Below are 23,390 nucleotides of genomic sequence, written 5' to 3'. Positions count from 1 at the left end.
TATGTCAGGCCCACTGGCTCCTATTTCCCTGTGCCCAGCCTCTTACGCACTGCAGTCCTGCAGTGTACTCACAGGGGAGCTGTTTGCGCCCTGCTCTGCCTACCTGAGTCCTGTGCCGTACTTCGAGCAGTGCCGTCGGGATGCCTGCCGCTGTGGGCAGCCTTGCCTGTGTGCCACGCTGGCCCACTATGCCCGCCTATGCCAGCGCCACGGGCTCCCAGTGGACTTCCGTGCTCACCTGCCAGCATGTGGTAAGTGCCCCATTCCTGTACACTCATAGCAGGTGGGCAGCAGGAGCCTGGCTTCCAGACCGGGGTGTCCCTCACCTTTCTAGACTCTTCAGTCTCCCCCAACCTGATCTGTTTCTCCTGTGCTCTCCATCTCTGCCGATGACCCCTGTCCCAGTCACCAGTCCAGATCCACCCATTTCTTACCACCTCCACTGCCACTGTCGTGGTCAGAGCCACTTTCTCATGGCTGCAGAATGAGCTTTCTCAAGAGCACTGGCTCTGAGGCCCTGGGGTTTGGGCTTAATAGGTACGAGGCGCCCCTGCCCATCCTACTCCACCCCTATGCTATGCTGTTCCCCATGTTTTAGTCGTCTCTTAGCTCAGAACAGATCCAACTCATTGTGAGGTTTTAGCAAATAAGTAAAAAAAATGCAATGTACCGGGAGTCAAGAGATCTTGGCTCTACTCCAGCCTTGCAGGTGAACTGTTGTTCCAAGGCCTTGTAAAAGTCCCCATCCATCTCCAAGCTAGAGTTTCCCCAGAGGTGATTGGACAGAACCAGTGGTTCTCACCCCTGATGGCACATTAGAAGTTAAAAAAAAAAGTGCACATATCTGGGTCACATCCAGATAGGCACATATCCAAAACAGCACATCCTGCTGTGGGGTCTGGACATAAGCATGTTTTAAAAGTCCCCCCGCCGCCATGCCTTTGACGCTCAGCTTGGTTCAGAACAACTGATCATGACTGCCTCAGTGGGTATGTAGTTCCTGACCTAGTGGGAGACCCCTGGGAAGTAAGTCGGTGGCCAGATAAGCAGAGGGCAGCCCCGAGTCTTGGGGCAAAGCTTGAGAGACTTCTAGAGGGCATACAATTGCTCTTCAGAGTCCTGTGAAGATGGGGACCTCCCCCTGTGTTACCACCAAAGAGCAATACTCTATAAGGAAAGGAAAATCCTGGCGGTTTTGCAGCCTGAACATCAATAGGTAGTTGGAGCCTACTTTACAGTGTAGTATAGTAAGAGGCAATAAATAGGGCTCTGGAGCAAGACCTGGGTACAAAGCTTAGCCTGGATCTTGAACTTGGGCAAGTAACTTAACTTCTTTGGTTCTCATGTTTCATTAGGATCATAACCCCACTTCATATGATTATGGGGATGAAAAAGACAAAACTCAATCCCTCTTTTCCCTGCAGCACTGTCCTGTGAGGCCACCAAAGAGTACAGCCCTTGTGTGGCCCCATGTGGACAAACCTGCCAGGATCTGGCCAGTCCTGAGCCCTGTAGGGTTGATGGTGGTGACAGCTTTAATAGGGACGAGTGTGTGGAAGGATGCACCTGCCCACCAGACATGTATCTGGACATGAAAGCTGACCTTTGTGTCCCCAGGTAAGTGAGCTAACTTGACCTCTGTGTCAGGTCTCCAGGGCAGCTAACACTTGAGAGCCACACTGGGCTTCTAGTAGCCCTGGACCCTTGTCCAAGCCTCTCCTCAGCTCTGGCTTGGCAGGTCACTGACTCAGGCTGGCTTTCTCACCAGGCAGAACAACCCACCCAGCCATGAGGGACTCTCTCTCCACTCAGCTACCCTTCTTTCACATGTATTTATATTCTGGTATGTTCTTCACATACAGCAATGACCAAGACAGAGTCCTGCCCTTTTAGAACTCACACTTCAGGGTAGAGAGACACACAAAAAGATATGGGACTAGGTGTAAACTGTAGCTATAAAGCATATAATGCAGAGTGAGGCCAGAGAGTCCTAGGCTATTACATCTATGAGGTAAGCACGGGAGAAAGCCCTTGGCTAAGGTGACATCTGAGAGAGATCTAAGTAAAGGACAAGGTTCTAGGCAGATGAGTAGCTTGGGGCCTACATGTACTCCAGGTAGCCAGAGAACAGAAGTAGAAAGTAGTGGAGAGAGGCCTCAAAGATCCTAGAACACTGGTAAGGCAGTGTCTCTATGTGTAAAGTGTTATAATAATTACTTGGTTTCCCAGTGGTCAAAGGGAAGAGGGGACTCATGAAGAGTAAAATAGGAATCACTCAGAGGCCTTTCCAAACCACAGAATCCTCCCTCAGGATCTAGATGCTCTCTCCATAGCCACTCCTGGAGGTTAGGTGTTGCCAACAAATGAGGCCTTTGTGGGACTGGGGTAGATGAGTTCTGAAATCCCTTTGTGCCTTGGTTTTCTCTATTCTAAGGCCTGCGTGTGTCCAGAAGCAGCAGGTACTGTGGGAATTGTGGGATGAAATGACATGGCCTTTGACCTCATGAGTCGAAGAATCAGAAGACAGCCTAAGAATCCCTACCTCCCAGGATCTCTGAGGAAGCATTTAGGCAGTGTATGTGAAGGGCTAGCCAGATGTCCCCTACCAAGTGTCAAAATATTTCATGACCGGTCAGGACAGATTCTGACCAGGATGCCACATCAGCATAATGTTTTCTCACACAGTATGACGTGGACTGAGGAAGTAGAGGCACACTCTTATCTTCTCCTATTTGTCATCCAAGTGGAGCCTGTTTGGGAATGGAAAGTAGTGGGGCTGTCCTTATCTGATCTTGGTAGATGCCCAGCCCCACCTGATGCCAAGTTGGCTTACCCATACCATGGGTAACATGTCACATGTTACAGAAGATTCCATGTGTCTTCTTGCCTCCAGCTGGCTTAGGCAGGCTCCTCGTCCTTGGTTTATCTACTCCAGCCTCTATGTCTTCTCACCTTTCTTTGCATTTTTGTCTTTGTTGTGTAGGAACAAGTGTTCCTGCCATTTTCAAGGAGTAGACTATCCTCCAGGGGACAGTGACATCCCATCTTTGGGCCACTGGTGAGCTTCTAAGATAGGAGCCTGTTGTTTTTGCTGCTGACTGAAGACATTGCAGCCAAGTAGAACTTTCCACCATGTGACACTCTCCTTCCCCCTTTGTACAGGGAGTGGGGGACAGTGAGTTGAGGTGGGGTGTCTTTCTGAACCCTAGAGTGATGAGTGCAGTGACTTGGGTGTGTGGGTCTTACAGTGACCAAGTCAGCTAACTTCAACGCCCTTGTCTTTCTGCAGCCACTGCAAAGATGGTGTCATGAGCTGTGACAGCAGAGTCCCAGGTGAGGGGGACTGGATGGTGGGGACTCTCTCGCCCTCATGATAGTGGAGTTATGGAGAGGAGAGTGGAAAGCTGGAGTGCTTATTAGAGTAGGATGAACCTACCCCAGATTTTCTTACCCTAGATTTTCCTACCTTGGGCCTTCTGTGTTTCTGCCCTCTTGGCAAAGGATCCATCTTGGAGGCTGGCATCCTAGAGTTCTATCCCATCCTCAGCCCCCACTAGATACTCCTGAGGTATCTGTACATTTTCATATCCTTCCTTGAGTCTTGGATTTCCTTGGTCTGAGCTGTCAAGAATCCACCAAGGTTGGCCTGGCCCTTCATGGTGCCAAATTTTGGGGTCACGGAGACAAGGTAGTTGAAACAGTGGGATGTCAGTCTACTTGGGGCAAGGAGGTAGGGCATGTGAACTGGAGCCCTCAGGGCGGGCCTCCTGGGGTAGAGGAGCCTCCTAAGGATCAAGTTAGTGCAGAGGGGTGGGAGAATAATTATGAGGCAGGTGGTGAAGGGCAGGGCCTTGAGACTCAGTTGGGTTCAAATCTTTATTGACATGAACTGTGCAGCTTTGAGTAACTCATTTCACCCCTCTAAGTCTTCCTCTCTTGAAGATAACCCAGATTCCTACATACTATTCATGTTTTAGGTACATTCTTCAAAGTTGTTGTTGTTTTGTTTTCTAATTTCTTGTGTTGGATTTCTGTTTCTTTGGGATTTAACTATTCCTTTCTATCTTCCATCTGAGCCTGGACATTTACTGATTCCCCTGTGCCCCCTCACCCTCCAAAGCATAAACAAAATTCACACCAAGTGTGAATTTGGCAGACTTTACTGAAGGCTTATGAAGAAAGAGTAGCTTAATGTCGAAGGTGGCAGGACATTGGCTCCATGATGTTCAAAGTACTTTGTCCCTTTGTCCATTTTGCTATGATGCTTGGCTATCCCCTTTCTGGCTCCTCTCCTGGTCCTTCTGGGGCCTTTCCTGTCAGTCTATACTGTCTTTCGAAGCAGAAGTGACTTCATTCCATCACGTGGGTAGGGATAATAACACCACACAGGGTGATCAAATAGGACTAAATAAGATAATGCATGGGAAGTGCCTGGGAAAGCAACTGGTATGGCGGACCTGTTCCTGATGGTAGCAGTTGTTGTATAATGGTGACCATACACATCCAACTCTCCCTCTGCCATGGGTATGTAGAAACCATGCAATACCCATTCTCTCCCTGCCTCCTCCAGCTGCAGGGCCCTAGGCCTCCTGAGTCCCCACTGAAGTAGGAGTCCATTCCAAGCCCAGAGGTTACAGCACCTACTTCTTTCCTTCCAGCTGTGGCTTGCCCAGCAGGCCAGGTCTTTGTGAACTGCAGTGACCTGCACACAGACCCAGAACTGAGCAGGGAACGGACATGTGAGCAGCAGCTGCTGAACTTGAGTGTGTCAGCCCGCAACCCCTGCCTGTCAGGCTGCGCCTGTCCCCAGGGGTATGGACCTGTGTTTCCTTCCTTCACCTGCCTGGAGTCTGGTAGAACCAGGGACCCTAGGGGAGAGGTGCGGACAGCCTCACACCACCTGGCAGGGTGGTGCTGGCCCAGGGCAGCCATGATGCCCAGGAGGAGCTTCAGAAAGAGCAGGCGTCTGAGGGGGTATCCAGAGATGGGTTCTGTCTGGCTGTGCTTCTTGTTGAAAGTGTGGCTTTGGATGAGGGAGGCACCTATCTTTTCTGAGACTATTTTTTCATCTTTAAAATGTGAGTGATGGTGTTCACCTCAACAGGGGGATCGAGTATGTTCCCAAAGTAGAAATGTTGAGTTGAAAGTCTGGTATGTTCACCCAAGTGATCTGATGGGTTGAAGACCAGGCCAGAAGAAACTCAGGTTTCAGCTCTCAACCTCTTCATCTGGACAATCCTGAGCAGAATCCTCAGGTGGAGAGCTGATATCCTTTAAATACTTCAAAAAGAAAGCCTCGCCCAGTGCAAATATTCTTTCTTCTAGTCTCCTGAAATGTTGCCATTAAAGTCATATAAGAGTTCCAGGAGCTAGGTTTTGTGGATTTTGAGTGAGTCTCCATTCTTCTTTCTGTGAAATGGCAGAGTAAACACTCTTATGTGAGCAGACAGCATTGTCTTCACTCATTTGAATCCCAGATGTATTTTATAAATGCTACTCTAGGGCTGGGAAGGTGGCTCAGTGGTAGAGCGCCTGCCTTGCATGCATGAGGCTGTGGGTTCGATTCCTCAGTATCACATAAGCAGAAAAAAAAGCTGGAAGTGGTGCTATGGCTCAAGTGGTAGAGTGCTAGCATTGAGCTGAAGAGCTGAGGGACAGCGCCCAGGCCTAGAGTTCAGGCCCCATGACCGGACCCCCAAAAATAAGTAAATAAAAATAAATGCTACTCTACTGGAACGCAGGAATGATTGAGTCCCTGTAAAAGGTAAAGAGAAGATAATCCACAAATTGAGAACAATTTGAGGGCAGATACCTCAGCCTTGAGTTTTCCTATGCTCTCCCCTGTGGTGGGTACATGTCAGGAACAAGGAGGGAGCATGGATGGTAGGTGGCAGTGTGCCTAGGACTGGGCCTAGGCCTGACAGCTGAAGACGGTGAACCCGATCATTGCTAGTGTCTGATACAATTATGGGGTAGCAGAAGACAAGGAAGCAGTATTTGCTGTGTATTTACTTGGTGCTAAACAGTGTGCTCAGGCTCCTAATTCTCCTAATGACCTTGGGAGAGAGTGTCATTATCCATGTGTTATACATGAAAAAGATTAGCAGCTTTAGGTAAAACACAGTGGATTGAGCACACCCCCTTACCCTCCAGGCTTCCTTCTACAATCACAATAAAACATTGGTAATGGAACGAAAGAGATATAAATCCTTAGAAACAAAGAGAAAGGAGTGGTGATGAAGATACCAGGATGACAATGCCCCAAGATAGGTTAATGGATTTTGAAGAAGGAACCTGGTTAGCCGTGTAGAGACTGATCGTGAGGAGTCCAGAGGCAATCAAGGAGAAACAACTCACATTGTCTTGAGAGCTTCCAGAGCAGCAGTCGTAGGCATCACAACATGGCCTTGTGGGAGGAAGACAGGAGGGTGAACTGCAAGTCTCTGTAAGGAGCATTTAAACTTGGAATGTCCTCCCACATCCAAAGGAGACATGCTTAGAGTTGTAGCCTGAGAACTTCAGTACATTTCCTGAGATGATTCTCTTAGCTCCTGCCTGATAGTGAGTCAGATTTCAAGGAAGCCAGACTAGAAGGTAAGAACATGGTAGTTTTGGGGGCCTGTAGGCTGACAACTCCACTAAAACCCTTCAGGATCTAGTCGCTGGTTTATAGCTAGTGACTAAAGAGACCCTGATATCAACTTGACCAGGCAGGCCTGTGGCTGGGATTGCTGAACCTTACCACCGATGTTTGGCAGAGACTTCTGAACTGGCCCTGGCCTGTCTCTTGGTTTTCCGCTTACCAAGGTACCTCTGAGCTTCCTTGGGTGGCACTGGAATGGAATAGCAGATACATGGTCAGTTTCTTCTAACATATATACTGAGAACCACTTCATGCACCTTAGATGCACAGATCAAGGCAGACTGAAGAAAGGTGCTCTTCTGATGACTTGCTTGTTGTGTCCCTACAGCCTGCTTAGACATGGGGACACGTGTTTTCCACCAGAAGAGTGCCCTTGCACTTGGAAGGGGAAGGAGTATTTCCCTGGGGACCAGGTGATGTCACCCTGCCATACTTGGTAAGTGAGGCCCTTGAGGAAGGCTTTGATTTTTTGTTGGGAAGGGCATGGCTATGAAATACATTGTCAAATATAGTGTGGCTTTCTCCTTCTACCATGTTCAAGTTCATGGTGAATGCTTGTATGTCATGGAGGAGTCTGTGTACATATCAAAATTTATGCATATAAATAATATATTTTTATTATTTTAGTACTAGGGCTTGAACTCAGGACCTGGGTGCTATCCTTTTGCTTTTTTACTCAAGGCTGGTGCTTTACCCCTTGAGTCACACTTCTACTTCTGGCTTTGTGGTGGTTAACTGGAGATAAGAATCTCATAGACATTCCTGCCTAGGTTGGCTTCCAGCTGTGATTCTTCTATCTCAGCCTCCTGAGTAGCTAGAATTACAGTCTCAAGCCACTATCACCTGGCATATTTTGTGACTACATGAATGTGGGCTTATTCAAATGTGTATATGAATGTTGGGTTCTATAGAAACAAACTTGGGGCTAGTTCTTTAGAGGCTGCCCATCTGCTCCAAAGCAGTATTCCCCAGACACATAAGTGTGTATCTATAGCATCCGATCCCTAGCTGTCTGACCCCAGAAGTCCTTGAGGTTTAATTCCAGGACATAGAACTCTATACAAATGTGCTCAAGTGATTGTGAGATTTCATGACTCTGGTGGGTCAGAACTGACCAGGGTGCCAGGTACATGTGGCAAGAGATTGAAAATTGATGACTTAGTCTTGCCAAGAGTACCATCTGCAAATCCTTTTGGCTCTGCTTTCAAGATACACCTCAAATCTGACTCTTTCTTCTTCAGCAATTACCCTGCTCTGAGCTGCTGTTTTTCTCTTTCCTGACTTCCTGCAGTAGTCTCCAAATGGTGCATTTTCCCTCAACCTCCCAACCTTCAGCTGGGATTCAGTGTAGCAGCCAGAGAAGAGCACAAATCAGATAATGTCATGCCCATCATCAACTCCTCCAACGACATCCTCTCTCATTCTGTCATGGTCTTCTGAGACTATGTCATCTGACCTTCCACCATCCTCCAAGTCTTTCATCTAGTCTCTTGCCCTTGTACCATCTAGCCATCTCATCTCCCAAATATACTTCAGGGCCTTTGCAGATGATGCCCCTTTTTAGCATGCTTTTCATCTAGATGTCCATCCAACCTCTTTTAAGACTGTTCACATGACCATTAGCCACCCCATTCTCATATACTTCCCAAGTCCCTTCAGCTTGCTGCTTCCAGAGCTCTCAGTGTCTTTCCAATACATTGTATTCCTTACTCATGCTTGCTATTTTTAAATTGTTAGTGTGTATCTTGTCCCTTTAGAATATAAGTTTCAATAAAGCAGAGTTTTTAAAAAAAATCTAACATATCTCAAATTCCTGGTAGAATGCCTGGGATATGCTAAGCACCTAGTCTTGACTGAATGCATGAATCAAGTGACAGAGTATGGATTTTAGAGTCAAAGGGATCTACATTACATATAAGACCCATTATTTATTAGGTATGTGTCTTTAACTATGAGTCCAGCATCTCAGGATCAAAGTCCTGCCCTCTAGGCTTCTGTTGGAGGTAGGGGACACAAGGTGTGCATTCAAGGCTCTGTCAAGAGCCTTCAAATAGGGTGGGCTAGGTCTTGTGAGCCTCTGTGTATGTGTTTCAGTGTGTGCCAGCGGGGCTCGTTCCTCTGTACCCTGTACCCCTGTGCTTCGACCTGCACGGCCTATGGTGACCGGCATTACCGCACATTTGATGGGCTCCCATTTGACTTCGTGGGGGCCTGCAAAGTACACTTGGTCAAGGTGAGTTCCTGGGTGTGTCTGCCCAACTGACTCCATAGGGCTCCATAGACACCAGGCCTGGGGAACCAGTCAGGAAATATTAATGCTCTGCATCCTGATCTAGTACATAATTCGTGGGGCAGAGAATGTGTAGCAAATCAAAGCTGGAGAGAACTCGGCTGCCTCCTCACTCATCATTATATATAAACTTGTCCATTGGTCCCACTGGTTTTTCTGTTTCTAAGAGAAAGGGCTAATGCCTAAAAGCTAGTGCTATTAATACAGTATATTCCTGGTGGTCTACTGAGCCATTTTTGTGGATTCTTTCACTCAGTTCTCATGGCAACCTACAAGTCTGGATTTGCTGGCTGTAGGTTATGATGTAGTAAATTGGGCCTGAGGACATTAGGGAACTTTCTGAGCCACACAACTGGCCAGCAGCAGAACTGTGTTGGATTTGAACTAAGAAATATGTCCCCAGTCATGACTCAGGGGCCCTGAGCTAAAAAGTCTTTAGTTTCTCTTAGAAGAATTGGAATGGTGATGCAGGTAGCACAGCAAAGGTAACAGCCCCACAAAGAGAGGCATGAACTGGGCATGTGGTACCTTGTGCTATTTTTTATCTATTTAGCTAGCTAGCCAGCCATCATCTATTTATTTTTTACTTGAATTCTGGGCTCAAGTGGTCCTCCCACCTCAGACTCCTAAATACATGGGACAGCAAGCCTATGTGCCATGGTGCCCCTATTTTATTTAAAAAGAACTGAAAGCATTGTATGCTCTTCATTATAATTTGAGGTAATATAGAAGAATATATTAAAGTTAATATTGCTCTTCTGTTAAATAGCTACTCTTAAGGGTGAATACTGAAGGACCAGTTTCCATGGTACACACCAACATACATATATGTACTTGTACATATACACTTTTTATGCCTGTACTGGGGTTCGAACTCAGGGCCTCATGTTCTTAAGGCTGATGCTCTACCACCTGACCCCATGCCTCCAGTTCTAGCATTTTGCTAGTTAATTAGAGATATGGGTCTCATAGATTTGTCTGGCCAGGTTGACTTTGAACCATGATTCCTTGATCTCAGCCTCCTGAGTAGCTAGGATTGCAGACATAAGCTTCTAATGCTCAACTGCTATTTGCCTTTTCTACTTAAAAGTATACCTTGGGCATGATCGCATATTGTCAGTACATGTTTATTTTTTTGAACCTTGGTAGTACATTCTACATACTATGTTTTATTATTTATTGCTGGGCATTTAGGTTGTTTCCAGTATTTAAACCTTTCAGCAAATACTTGTGTGGCTGTGTCTTTTGATTCTTAGAAGTAGAATTACTGTATAAAAACTTAAAACATTTTAAATGATGTTTAATGCTGGCAAGCTGCCGTCCAATGAAAGGCTCACATCAAGAGTTTGGGAAAAAAAAATCCCTTCCCTACACCCATCAAACCCAATCATTCCTATTATATTAACTCACTCATTTATTCTTAGATCACTTTACATGCTAAATATTATGCTACTTCTCCTTCCCCCACCCCCAACTCAAAGAAACTAGCTTTAGAAAGCTGGAATTGCCTAAATCACATAGCTCACACAAAGTGGTTTGAAAACAACTTCAGGGTCCATGTCCCCCGCTTCTGTGCACTCAGCATATCTCCCTGGTTTTAATGAGTTCTCTTTTCTTCTCTTCAGAGCACATCCAATTTCAGCTTCTCTGTGATTGTAGAAAATGTGAACTGCTACAGCTCTGGCATCATCTGCAGGAAGTTTATTTCCATCAACGTCGGGAACTCACTCATCATCTTTGACGATGACTCGGGGAATCCTGTAAGGCCTGGGGCTGGTGAAGGTTGTGTTGCAGTGTGTGGGCTAACGAGAATAAATAGGTGGGGACGAGGACAGGGGATGGCCGAGGCCTGGAGCAGCATCAAGGCAGGAGCTCAGGCTAAATTCTTTGTCCAAGGTGAACTAGAGGTCAATGTCAGGACATGAAAGAAACAGAAGTATTGGTGAGATTCTAGGATTGGGCAGTGGTTTGTAGCCAAACACAGCTGACCTGGATATTAAAAAACACTCGTTCCTGAGGACTGACCACCTCTGCCCCTTTAGAGTCCCGAGAGCTTCCTGGATGAGAAGCAGGAGGTCCACACCTGGCGAGCAGGATTCTTCACGCTGGTGCATTTCCCACAGGAGCACATCACCCTCCTGTGGGACCAGAGAACCACAGTGCACATCCAAACCGGGCCTCAGTGGCAGGTAGTCATACGGGCAGGACATTTCTGCTTCAGCTTTTGCCTGGGGCTGAGCCAAGCTACTAGGTATCCTTGGCTGAGCTGTTTCTCCCTGAGGAGCCAAGAAGAACATACCTCTTCCCTACCTGTCCCCACCCGTTCTGTGTCTCCTCTAATACTGTCCCAGCTGTTGCTTCTGAATCAATGCAAGACTCTGGGGCTCATGGGGATCCTTTTGCCCATGGCTCACCCCTGGTATGCCTGCAGCTGGACATGCCTTCTCTCCTTTTAGGGCCAGTTGGCAGGCCTGTGTGGGAACTTCGACTTAAAAACCATCAATGAGATGCGTACCCCGGAGAACCTAGAGTTAACGAACCCCCAGGAGTTTGGCAGCAGTTGGGCTGCAGTTGAGGTAAACTTCCCTGGGCTAATTGGAGCCCCTCATTCAGGTGGGCACTTGCCACACTGGTCAAGGAAGAGATTGTTTGTTTGTTTTATTTGGTGTGAGGCTGCTCCTGGGAATTGCTCTCAGCCTCTGGTTGACTTTCCCTCAAGTAGAGACTCATATCTTTGCATCATCCAGTCTCACAGCTGCCCACCTGCCTTTGGCTAAGTCCCAAGGGGAGGAGAGGGGTTTGGAGCAGGTAGTCTCTTTCCTAGGAGACATGGCCACCTAGTGGGGAAGGCTGTTCACATTGAAGCTTGACAGTCATCCATCCCCATTGCTTCTCAGTGCCTTGCACTGGCTCTGGTGCAGAGGAGTGATGTGGGCTGAGGAAATCACAGGGAGAGGTAGGACTGGTGGTTCACCATATTTGGATAGAGGACTTTAAGAGGGAGGACACCATTATTGCTGGATGAACCTAAGTTCTTCTGTGTGGGTCCTCTCTGAAGCGAAGGAGCTGTTCAAGTGCAAGGATGGTGAATAGATTTCACCTTGTGTGATGACTCTAATTAGTTCAATGAAGTTGCCAGGGGAGTGATGTTGAGGAATGACTTGGGTCAGGTTCAGTTGCAAGGAGAATTATGATCAATTATTTATGTCTGCCTTGGGTACAGCAGTAGAGATAGTACATGTGAGTATTTCATATTTGTCATTTCTGGACTGAGTGATCTTAATTCTCCAATGGGGATGTAGGTGGAGAAGAGCTTGTATGACTAGGATCTAGTGAAAATGTAGGCCTGGGGCAGGATGTAGGGAAAATCTGTATTAGTCATCAATTGCTGTGCAACCATGTTAAACCTTATAGCACCAAACACCATGTCTGTCTTACTTCAGTTCTGGGGTTAGGAATCAGGGACTGTGGCTTGGTTCTCTGCTTAGTATCTAATAGACTACAGTCAAGGTGATAACCAGGGCTAGACTGTTCCCCTGGAGGCCCCACTGGAGAAGGAATGGCTTCCCACCCACTGGTATGATTGTGGGCTATGTTCTGTTTCTGGCAACTTACAGGAAGGAGAGTTTCAACGTTGGGGGTAGTTGTTGCCAGGGACCACCTAGCTCCAAAAGGGTTCCCAGCATGGCTGTTTGCTGCCTCACAACCAGCAAGGGAAAGACTTTAGCTAGTTGAGCCCTGAGATTTTGCATAATGGGTCAATGCAAACACATAGCCACATGCATCCCTTTGAATCCCTTTGAAGCTGTAGCCCTCTGCTGCTCTCCAGAGGAGGGGATCATACAAGGACATGAATAGCAGGTGGTCATTCTAAGAGTCTCTGCCTACCAGCAACAGACATTCAGGGGCTGAGGGAAATCCAGAGTTTTCTCTTTGCCCCTCAGTGCCCAGAAACTCTGGACCCCAGGGACACATGTGTCCTGAATCCTCTCCGAGAGCCATTTGCCAGAAAGGAGTGTGGCATCCTCCTCAGCTCCGTGTTTGAGACCTGCCACCCTGTGGTGAGTGGACCCACCTCAGCCCCTCCTGAGCTCCCAGAACTTTCCCCAAACCCATTCTGCCCCCAGGATTCCTCATGCCTCAGAAGAGACACCTTAAGTCTAGAGAGAGATCCGTCTCTGTTATCTGCTTGCCCAGAGGAATCTGCCTTGTGTCCTTTGGTGACTAGAATCAGCCAGCCAGTAGCTTCTGGGCCCTTTCTTTTTTGGGGGGGTCCGGTCGTGGGGCCTGAACTCTGGGCCTGGGCGCTGTCCCTCAGCTCTTCAGCTCAAGGCTAGCGCTCTACCACTTGAGCCACAGAGCCACTTCCGGCTTTTTTCTTTTTGCTTATGTGGTGCTGAGGAATCGAACCCAGGGCCTTGAGCATGCAAGGCAAGTGCTCTATCACTGAGCCACCTTCCCAGCCCTTCTGGGCCCTTTCTGTCTGGCACGTCTTCCTTATTAGGAAGTTCTGCTGTAGAGTGAGTGCAATCTCTCATGTTCTAGCTCTAGTTTTTTTTGTTTTTATTTTTGTTTTTGTTGTTGTTTTTGTCTGTTCTCTGGCTTCCATGGAGATGAGTGCTGGGGCTCCTCTCAGCATACCACCCTGGGGCTTAAAGGTAGCTGTTAGGCTGGCTTGGGCTGCCTTGGGACTGGTTGGCTAGCCTTGTCAAACTCTACCTATTTTTTTTTTTTTGTCAGTTGTGGGGCTTGAACTCTGGGCCTGGGCGCTGTTCCTCAGCTCTTCAGCTTAAGGCTAGTGCTCTACCAATTGAGCCACATTGCCACTTCCAGTTTTTTTGGGGGGTGGTTTATTGGAGATGAGTCTCCTAGACTTTCCTGCCGGGGCTGGCTTTGAACCATGATCCTCAGATCTCAGCCTCCTGAGTAGCTAGGATCACATGCGTGAGCCACCAGTGCACAGCTTCTACCTATTCTTCAGTCACTTTCCTAGCCTTTGAGTGAACATTCTGGGCTCTGGGGAGGAGAGCAGTGTTCTCAAAAGCGTATGTCTGTAAGTGCCATTCCCAAATGTCTGCCTTCTTCTACCAGTCACCCCACACAGATGCTTCTCCCCAGGCCATGGCTCCATCATGTTTGTGCTGGTGGCCATTAGATGGAAAGTTGTCCGTCTAACTAACCTTCAGAATCTGTCCCTTGACCTCTGACCTCCCCCAGGTTGATGTCACTTGGTTTTACTCAAACTGCCTGACTGACACATGCGGATGCAGCCGGGGTGGTGACTGTGAGTGCTTCTGTGCCAGCGTGTCTGCCTATGCCCACCAGTGCTGCCAGCATGGGGTAGCTGTGGACTGGAGGACCCCCCGCCTCTGCCGTGAGTGTCTCCCACCCACCACCTTTGGGGCTAGGGTCTACTGAGTACGCTCTGCGTGATGGGCACCAGCTGATTTCTTTGTGTGCATTATTCACTGAGGTCTTTTTTTAAAATTTTATTGTTATCATAAAGGTGATGTACAGAGGGGCTACAGTTACCTGTCAGGTAAAGAGTGCATTTCTTTTTGGACAATGTCACCCCTTCCCTCTCTGTCTCGCAGTTTTTCCCTCCCATCCCCGCCCACAAGTTTCATAGTTCATTTTTAACGTAGCGTCTAGTGAATACTGCTTCTACATTTGTCCACCCTTTCTTTGTCCCTTTACTTTCACTGAGCTCTTACAATTCTCTTTTGATTTTGATTTTTTGTGTGTGTGTATGTTGGTCTTGGTGCTTGGATTTGGAGCCTGGGTGCTATCTTTGAGCATTTTTGCTCAAGGTTAATGTTCTACTAGTAGAGCACAGTTCTACTTCTGGCTTTTTGGCAGTTAAGTGAAGGTAAAAATCTCATGGGCTTTCCTGTCTGGGCTGGCTTCTAACTGTGACCCTCAGTTCTCAGTCTCCTGAGTAGCCCTAGCTACAGGTGTGAAGTGATTGATCAAGAAATTCATGACTGATTTTTTTTTTTAAGTATTGGGAATTGAACTCATGGTCACATACGTGCTAGGTAAGCTGTCCAGTGGTAATATAGGAATTTAGAGTCCTACAACTTCCCTTTGGAATAGAACTGTAAATTACTGTGTTACACTCGGAGAACATGTAGTCTGGACACTTAGAGAAGTAACCAGATCAAGTCACATTAAGCTAGTGGGGGGTGGGGCAGGCCCATCCTCAGACAGTCAGGTGCAAACCTTCCTATCTACTTCGCTAGAGGAGTCCAGAGGCCTGGGCTCCAGGCCCAGAAATGACATTTGCATGCCATGTGACCTCAGACAAGCCATCCAGCTTTTCTTAGGCTCAATTTTCTCATTTGAAAAATAGATAACTCTGCCTTGCCAGGTTTATTGTGAGGATCAAATGGGAGTAATGAATACAAAAGCTCTGTCTGATCTGAGGTTTGGAGGTCCTATTACAAGTATCCATTCTTTCAGAGCAATGGAAGCCTGCAAACACAGTTGATTGTACATTTGCTCTCCAATAAGAATATTACAATCGCATATGTATACATATGCAAATATATACATATATTCTATTAGTGTGTCAATGCTTACCACAAAACAGAATTAAATATTACAACTAATATTTAATATTATGTATATGGTAATGTTCAAAAGTAAAATAAAATAGGTTAAATTATTCATTAATTGGTTATTATTTATATCTGCACACACTGGATTCTCCTGGTCCAACTCTCCAGGTTCAGATCTGAGCTCCACCAAATCAGATAGCCTTGCACCTTCCTTGCATTCTGAATTTTGTTTCTGTAGTAGGCGAGAACTTGCTGGGAGAGTTAAATGGGACAAAGCATGCAAAGAGTTTGATATTACCTCATACCCTGTGGTGGGGTTGCCATTGCTTTGTCTGAGTCCCAGAAAAATCTAGGCTTTTACAAAGTTAGTTACTTTTACAATCTTAGTTACTAAGGAAGAAGATGGAGGAGCATCTGCCTTTGGCCTCCATTTTCTCTGCCTGTTTTTCCCTGAGTTCCTTCAGCAGAGATGCCCTAGGTCATCATAGGGTCTTCCTTTCCTGCTTTTTCTATCATAACAATCGTTCAGGAAGGAGAAGATACACAGGTTCACAGTGGATCTCCAGTGCACCAGGCTTTGTGCCACAATTAAATTAACGTTTCTCATCGTCAAGATGAGGGTGAGGCAAGTAAAGCACATCCCTGGAGAGGTGAGACTTAAGAAAACATCAGAAAACACAAGGATCAAGTGAAATAATACCTTTTTGGTAGGTCATGGGGCTTGAACTGTGGGCCTGGGTGCTGTCCCTCAGTTCTTCAGCTCAAGGCAAGTGCTCTATCACTTGAGCCACAGCACCACTTCCAGTTTTCTGGTGGTTAATTGAAGATAAGAGTCTCACAGACATTTCTGCCTGGGCTGGTTTTGAACTGCAATCCTCAGATCTCAGCCTCCTGAGTAGCTAGGATTACAGGTGTGAGCCACCTAGCATGAAATAACGTTTTAATTCGACATGGATACACATGTTTTCAGTGCTAGGGATTGAATCCAGAGTTTTGTGCATGCTAGGTCAGTATTCTATAACTGAATTTCATCCTCAAACTTCGAGGTTTTGCTGGTTTGCTTTAGAAAACCCATAAGGACATTTTCTAGGAAAGAAGGTAAAATGAGCAACATTCATGTGCATTGTAGTGCCAGGATGGAGGTAGAGGGAATTACTGTAGACAACCCTGGAGTCACTAACACATAGAACCCTTGCTTTTTTGAGGCAGGATCTTACTATATATCCTAGGCTGGCCTCAAACTCATGATCTTCCTGCCTCTACTTTCCAAGTATGGGGATTATAGATGTGAGCCATCCCATTTGGCTCAATACAGTTTTTTTTTCCTTTTCTCTTTCTTTTATTTTTTTAAATAGTGTTTTTTTTAAAAGTAAGAGCTGGTTCAAGATACCCTTAGTGAACGAAATGTCAGAGGATCAATATTATAGATTTTTTTGTGTGTGTCTCAGGCTCCACTGTGGCTCAGTGGGATACAGTTACTGACTTGGTGCTTATCTTAAAATTGCAGTATTTTGTTTATCATGGATTTTTGTATTGATTTTGATGTCAGAAATATTGTCAACCTAAATAGTACAGAGAAAGATTTTTCAGAGATTAAGTTTACTCAGGAATAAATATATTGCAATGGGAATGCATGTGCAGTAGTAAACTGTGGGTGTATTCGAAGGAGTTTAGTCAAGGGGAAATTTTTTATAATAAACGGAGGAGACTGCAGGAGATGTTTTACGAATACTTCTTAGCCATAAAAATCAGAGCGAGGTGTGCTCAGGATCACTAACAAGGATTGTCCCAGTCCAAGCTTAAACAGTTGTAGCATTTTCTTTTCTTTTTCTTTTTGTCAGTCAGGGGCTTGAACTCTGGGCCTGGGTGCTGTCTCTGAGCTCTTGAGCTCAAGGCTAGCGCTCTACCACTTGAGCCACAGTGCTCTTCCAGTTTTCTGGTGGTTGATTGGAGATGAGTCTCATGGAAGCCGGACACCGGTGGCTCATGCCTGTAATCCTAGCTACTCAGGAGGCTGAGATCTGAGGATCACGGTTCAAAGCCAGCCCAGGCAGGAAAATCCGTGAGACTCTTTTTTTTTTTTTTATTGTGAAAATACTGTACAGAGGGGTTACAATTACATGAGCAAGATAGTGAGTACATTTCTTATCAAGCATTGCAGCCTCCTCCTTTGTTTACCCTTCCCATCCCTTCTCATCCTCCTCCCCCCCAATCCTCCCCACCTCAAGTTGTAAAGTTCGTTTTCGACATGACAACTTGTACTTCTCATTGTTGCAACAGGTCCACCTGTATCCTTATTTAAACGACTTGTTTTTCCCCTTCCCCTCCACAAATTATACCGACATCAAATACAGTGAAAGCAGGGGTTATACTGTGGGGGAGGGACATACAAAGCAACAAAGAAATAATCTTATAATTGCATTAGAAACAAATGCATGAAAGAAAAAAATATTTAAAATACATATCTTAGGGTTCATTTTCCTAACATTACCTTATCTGACCTTTTCTGCTTGACTCATACATATATTAGATATTGCAAATAAGGGAAATCATGGGACGTATGTTTCTTTGGACTTGGCTTACTTCACTTAATATAATTTTTCCAAGCCTTTCCATTTCCTAACAAATGGGGCAATGTCATTCTTTCTGATGGAGGCATAGAATTCCATTGTGTATATATACCACATTTTCTTGATCCATTCATCTCCTGAGGGGCATCTGAGTTGGTTCCAGATCTTAGCTATGGTAAATAATGCTGCAATAAACATAGTTGTGCTGGTAGCTTTAGTGTGGTCTTGTTTGTAAACATTTGGGTAAATGCCCAAAAGTGGGACTGCTGGGTCATAGGGGAGCTCTATGTGGAGTCTTTTGAGGAACCTCCATACTACTTTCCAAAGTGGTTGAACAAGTTTACACTCCCAACAATGAAGTAAGGTTCCCTTCTGTCCACATCCCCTCCAGCATCTGTTGTTATTAGAGTTCTTGATTTTTGCCATTCTAACTGGGGTGAGGTGGTATGTCCGTGAGACTCTTATCTCCAATAAACCACTCAAAAAAAAAAAAACCAGAAGTGGCACTGTGGCTCAAGCGGTAGAGCGCTCACCTTGAAGAGCGCAGGGACAACGCCCAAGCCCAGAGTTCAAGCCCCATGACCAAAAAAAAAAAAGAGTCTAATGGACTTTTCCTGCCTGGGCTGACTTGAACTGTGATCTTCAGATCTCAGCCTCCTGAGTAGCTAGGATTACAGGTATGAGCCACCAGCACCTGGCTAGTTGCAGTATTCTTTGTGTAAAGTTGTGGTGGTCTTTCTATAAGGTTGTGGCTCTGACAGTCTTCTGTGGATAATTCTGGTACCTGGGAGACATGTATGAGAGTCTCTTCTTCATATTCTACCTGCCCCTACTTAATATTTTGTTGTTGCTGTTAGGGCTTGACACAAGTGACTTTATTTTGATTTTGACCCATTTTGTAATCTTAATTGCTGAGAATTTGGTCCCCCTGAAAGAAGTACTTTGCCTCACCTAGGGAATCCAGTAAGGTGTTAGCAGAGGTCCCATCTTAGAACAGAGCACTCAGATTTGGAGATAGTAAATAACTTGCCCTAGTGTAGTTAATGGATGAAAAAGAGAGAGATGGGATTTAAATTTTGGTCTGACCCTAGAAAGCTGGCTTTTAATGACATTTTTTGGGCTCTCTCCCACTGACCTGATGCACATCTGAAAGCAGAGAGTTGGCCATCTTGTAATTTTCTAAGTTCAACCTTCTGAATCCACTAATGAGGAAAGGCACACATTTATCTGTAGCTGCACAGCAGATAATTTCTGGAAGGCAATGCCAAATGTGCTGATCATGGGTTTAGGGTGTGAAGGGGGGAAGATGGATCCTTACAGACCATGCCTACAGCTAATGGAGACCCCTTCTTAGCTCAGGCCCATCAGTTGGTTCCTCATGCCTTGTTCCTGGCATTATGTGTCCCCACAAGGTCCCCAGTTTACCACTGTGGCTGGAATCCATGTAGAGGTGCTAGGGAGACAGGCTGTGGTGCTATGATTTGGCCACTAGAGGGCATGCTGAGCCCACACTCGAAGGAGATTGTCAAGGCCTGGATGGTTTGTAGAAGACCTTGTCAGAACCAGAGAAACTATACAGAGATGAGCTAAACAACCCTGGGTCCCTGAAAGCCCTTGGTCTCCTACCCAGGCTTCTTGGAAACAAACTTCTGTTTGTATTCCGTTGGGACATTTCCAATTGGAGCATCAAGCCTTGGTTCTAACCAAGGTCATAATCTACTCTGTGTATAACCTACTCTGTAGGGCCACCACCCTCTGTCCAACATTTGCCCATTCATTCATATTCAATACATTCTGGAATATCTACACTGGACCTTGAGCCTTGTGCTGGAGGTGCTCAGAGGAACCACTGTATTTCATCCACTTAAAGTCATTTAAATAGAAGACCATCTCTGGATCTTGAAGTTCAGACTCAGGCCCTTGCGGAAGGGAAGAGGCTAGGTCGGAGTTCCTTTCTCTGTCCATCTGCTCCAAGCTCTGAGCCGGCTCACAGGAAATCTCTATTCTTTCTTTTTCAGCATATGACTGTGACTTCTTTAACAAAGGTAAGTCCATTGCCCACAAGGTACCTCAGGAACCTGTTCACTGCCAGCCTTGCCCTTTTACCACACCAGCCCAGCCAGACTGATGTGCCGCTGCCCCCAGAAGAGCCATGGCTTGGGGGCTGGGAGGACTCCAAGAGAGAGAGAAAGAGAGAGGGGGGGGACAGACAGACAGATAGACAGACACAGCACAGAGACAGAGAGAGACACAGATACAGAGACACAGAGAGAGACAGAGAAAGCACATCTTGACAGTGCAGAACACATAGATGTCCAGGGACTCAGTTCCCAGTAGTTTCTACAGTCCCAGTATGGGGCTCAGGCCAGCCAGTTTCCCAGGGACTAGGCTCACTCAAGTCAGCTTAAACAGGAGAGAAGAAGCCACTTGTACCAGAGTGCCAGCAATGTGGCTTTCTTAATCAAGCTCATCAGTTCTACAGAATGTCATCTTGAGTTCCCTGAGGATTTGAGTTGCAAAAGCAAATGCAAACTGCTCTTTCTGAGGAGCGCTGGGGCAAAACATATGGCCTGCCAGATCTGTCTTTAAATATAGTTAAGCTTGCAGGGTATCAGGATATGTGCCAACACCTAGATTATTAACAGAGGTGAAACACAGATTATAACTAAGGATCCAAGGGAGGTTAGTGTCCAGTGTTCAAGCTACTGAATCCATTTAATCACTGAGCTTGAGTGGGCAGTGGCAGAATGGTTGCCCAGAATAGTTTTCTGCACTGAACTTCATCCAGTTGGGTCAAGTCAGGCTTTAGTATAGTTAGGTGCTTCATCTAGTCCACAGTGCTGTTCACCTCAGACTCTTAAGCCCCCAGGTACCCTCTAGGTTCTACCCTGCATGAGCTGGCCTATGTGGCCATAGGCCCAAGACTATGTCCTCATCTACTTTCATTACCAGTTTTGGTTTGAGAAACACCCTTGCCCCTGGGAAAAAATATGGTAGATGGAATTGAAGAAGACAGATCAGAGACAAAGGTACTGCAAGGGCATATGAGGGATGAAAGCTGGACTTGGGATCTAGCAATAATAATTCAGCGATACAATTCCATCCAAATGTTAGTCCTTTGGGACTTTATGAGTCGCCAACTCATAAAGGAATGGGTCTGTATTGGGAAAATCGTAGTTCCCCAGGACAGGCAGTGTCTTTCTGACTTCAGGCGAGACATTTCAGCAAGACAGCACTGAGCAGAGATTTTTTCCCCCCTCCTGTGGCATTTTGAGTGGCAGTAACCGGCAAAGGACAAGCTGTTTCTAGCATCCTCCACCTACCACCCACCCACCCATCCATTCCTTGCTTTGTTCTGTCGACATTTGCTGTGGTCAGGCCTGGTGGGGTGCTGGGAAGTCAGTGGGAACTGGAACCTTGTAAGGGGTGCCCTGGAAAAGGTTCGTACTGCCTCCCAAGCACCAACTGTGTCCCTGACTCTGCATCCAGTGGTTAGTTTAAAAGTTATCTCTGCTGGGAACATTTATACCACAGGAATAAGCAAACACCGAACATGGTTTTTTTTTGTTTATTTTTGAGATATCATTGACCATTTACCCACACAGCACTTGTCTATACACTCTCTATTGGGGGAGACAGATAGAGAACTCAATTCAGATTCACATCGCAGAGGTATGATGGATGTGTGTCTGCTCCTAAAACTGGCAGAGCACAGAGGAGGAGGAGGATGTTTCTGTGTGGCAGGAGGGAGTTCAGGAGCTGACATTTGAGCTGGCCCCTAGCAATAGAGTAGGCATTTTCCAGGCACCAAAAAGGGAAGACTATTCTGAGGGGGTGGAATGGCACAATGAAGACAGGCTGAGCCAGAATGTGGCTCTTTCAAGGAAGAGAGCAAGCCAAGTTTGGTGTAGCAGGAGAGGATGGAGGGAAGTGTGGGTCCAGAGGGTCAAAAGCCCCTAAATTGAAGGTAGGCTCTTTTGGATTCTATCCTGAAGGCACCGAGGATGACTGGTGAGTCCCAGTAGGAATGTGGCTGGGAAAGTGACTCGGGAAGCCTGAGGAAGGCAATGGAGGGTCAGAACACATCCCAAGCAGCAAGCTCAGTTACAAGTCTGTTAGATTTGTCTGGGAAACCCACGTCCCATTCCAGCCTCTGTGCATATGTACAGAAACCTCCAAAATACAAATGTGCACGTGCTTGAAACCAGTAGATGATCATTAACATTGAGCTCTGGCCTCCTGGCCTTCATCCCTCAAGCCATGGATGGGCAGAGACCAGGGATGATGAAACCGGTGTAGAGAGACGTTTGAGGCCTCAGATGCGCCCTGAGGCCAGCTTTCCCAGGCTCCTTGTGGAATGATTCCATCACTGTGCAGAGGGCCAGTTTCAGCGGCAGATGCCAGCCTGGGGTCCCCCCTCCCTGCCCCTCTTCCTACTCAAGGACATCAATGCTTCTGGGACCTGGAATAAGAAGCCACTAAGAATCCTTTCCTGGTACCCACTCTCTTCCCTAGATTGGACAGGGTGGGATAGGTGGGGTGAGTGTGGGGGTTCTGACTGAGCTCTTCTCTCCAGCACTGGGTAAAGGCCCCTATCAGCTGTCCAGTGTGGTGGCAGGTGGTGCCCTGGTGGTCGTGAAGGTACTGGGTGATGACCTAGCCCTAGTGAGGGCAAAGGATGTGGCTCCAGGAGACATTGTGAACTTCCTGCTGACAGCTGCTCTGTACAAGGCCAAGGTCCACGGTAAGGTCCATTCTGGGAAGGTCCATTCTAGCCCATTGGGAAGGAGAGAGGCAGGTGCTGGAGGAGGAGAAGGTGTTGAAACCCTAAGCCATCTACTGAGGCTGGAGGAATGAGGACACCAACAGGGTCTCATCTCCCAGTTCAGCCTGGGCTTCTGGGACAGTTAATTAGCCTTTGTGAAGAAAAAGAGATACTTTCCATCTTCCTCCCCAAATACCAGGGAGGCCAAGGCCAGATGCGTCTTTCTTTATACCTTGCATTGTGCAGCTTGTATGTTTTAACACAATGGCAACTCCTCCTCCTCCTCCTCCTCCTTTTTGTCCTCACTCCTCCTTCTCTCCTTTCTCATTTTCTTCCTCCTTCTTTCCTCTCTTCTCACCTATATCCCTCTCCTTCCTGTCCACTTCCCTCTCTCCCTTTTATTAATCCCATGCCAAGCACAGAGCTGGGCACAGGAATCTGGGATGGGTGAGGTGCAGTCCCTGCTGAACATCAGTCTCAGTCCCACAGGGAGGATGGCTAAAGGCATGCACAACACCCAAGTCAACACTAGGGGGAGCCCTTAAGTTAGTCTTGGGGAGCC

At 46.7% G+C, this 23,390-nt stretch overlaps 1 protein-coding gene across 1 annotated transcript in view; it reads left to right on the top strand.

Moving 5' to 3' along the window:
* Window positions 1-23,390, top strand: part of Otog (otogelin) — a 69,700-nt gene that overhangs the window by 20,163 nt on the left and 26,147 nt on the right. The window contains exons 21-34 of the mRNA XM_042691734.1: window positions 39-251; window positions 1,425-1,617; window positions 2,984-3,058; window positions 3,290-3,333; window positions 4,659-4,812; window positions 6,972-7,079; window positions 8,738-8,876; window positions 10,559-10,693; window positions 10,976-11,122; window positions 11,390-11,509; window positions 12,878-12,994; window positions 14,151-14,307; window positions 20,082-20,108; window positions 22,640-22,807. Coding sequence (XP_042547668.1) covers window positions 39-251; window positions 1,425-1,617; window positions 2,984-3,058; window positions 3,290-3,333; window positions 4,659-4,812; window positions 6,972-7,079; window positions 8,738-8,876; window positions 10,559-10,693; window positions 10,976-11,122; window positions 11,390-11,509; window positions 12,878-12,994; window positions 14,151-14,307; window positions 20,082-20,108; window positions 22,640-22,807 — 1,797 coding nt within the window. The remainder of the gene's footprint in view (window positions 1-38; window positions 252-1,424; window positions 1,618-2,983; window positions 3,059-3,289; window positions 3,334-4,658; window positions 4,813-6,971; window positions 7,080-8,737; window positions 8,877-10,558; window positions 10,694-10,975; window positions 11,123-11,389; window positions 11,510-12,877; window positions 12,995-14,150; window positions 14,308-20,081; window positions 20,109-22,639; window positions 22,808-23,390) is intronic.

The sequence above is a fragment of the Dipodomys spectabilis genome, unplaced genomic scaffold (genome assembly GCF_019054845.1).
Source record: "Dipodomys spectabilis isolate Male_0828 unplaced genomic scaffold, ASM1905484v1 ptg000145l, whole genome shotgun sequence".
Lineage (NCBI taxonomy): Eukaryota > Metazoa > Chordata > Mammalia > Rodentia > Heteromyidae > Dipodomys > Dipodomys spectabilis.
The sequence above is the reverse complement of the archived record's forward strand: the minus strand, read 5'-3'. Positions and strand labels throughout refer to the sequence as shown.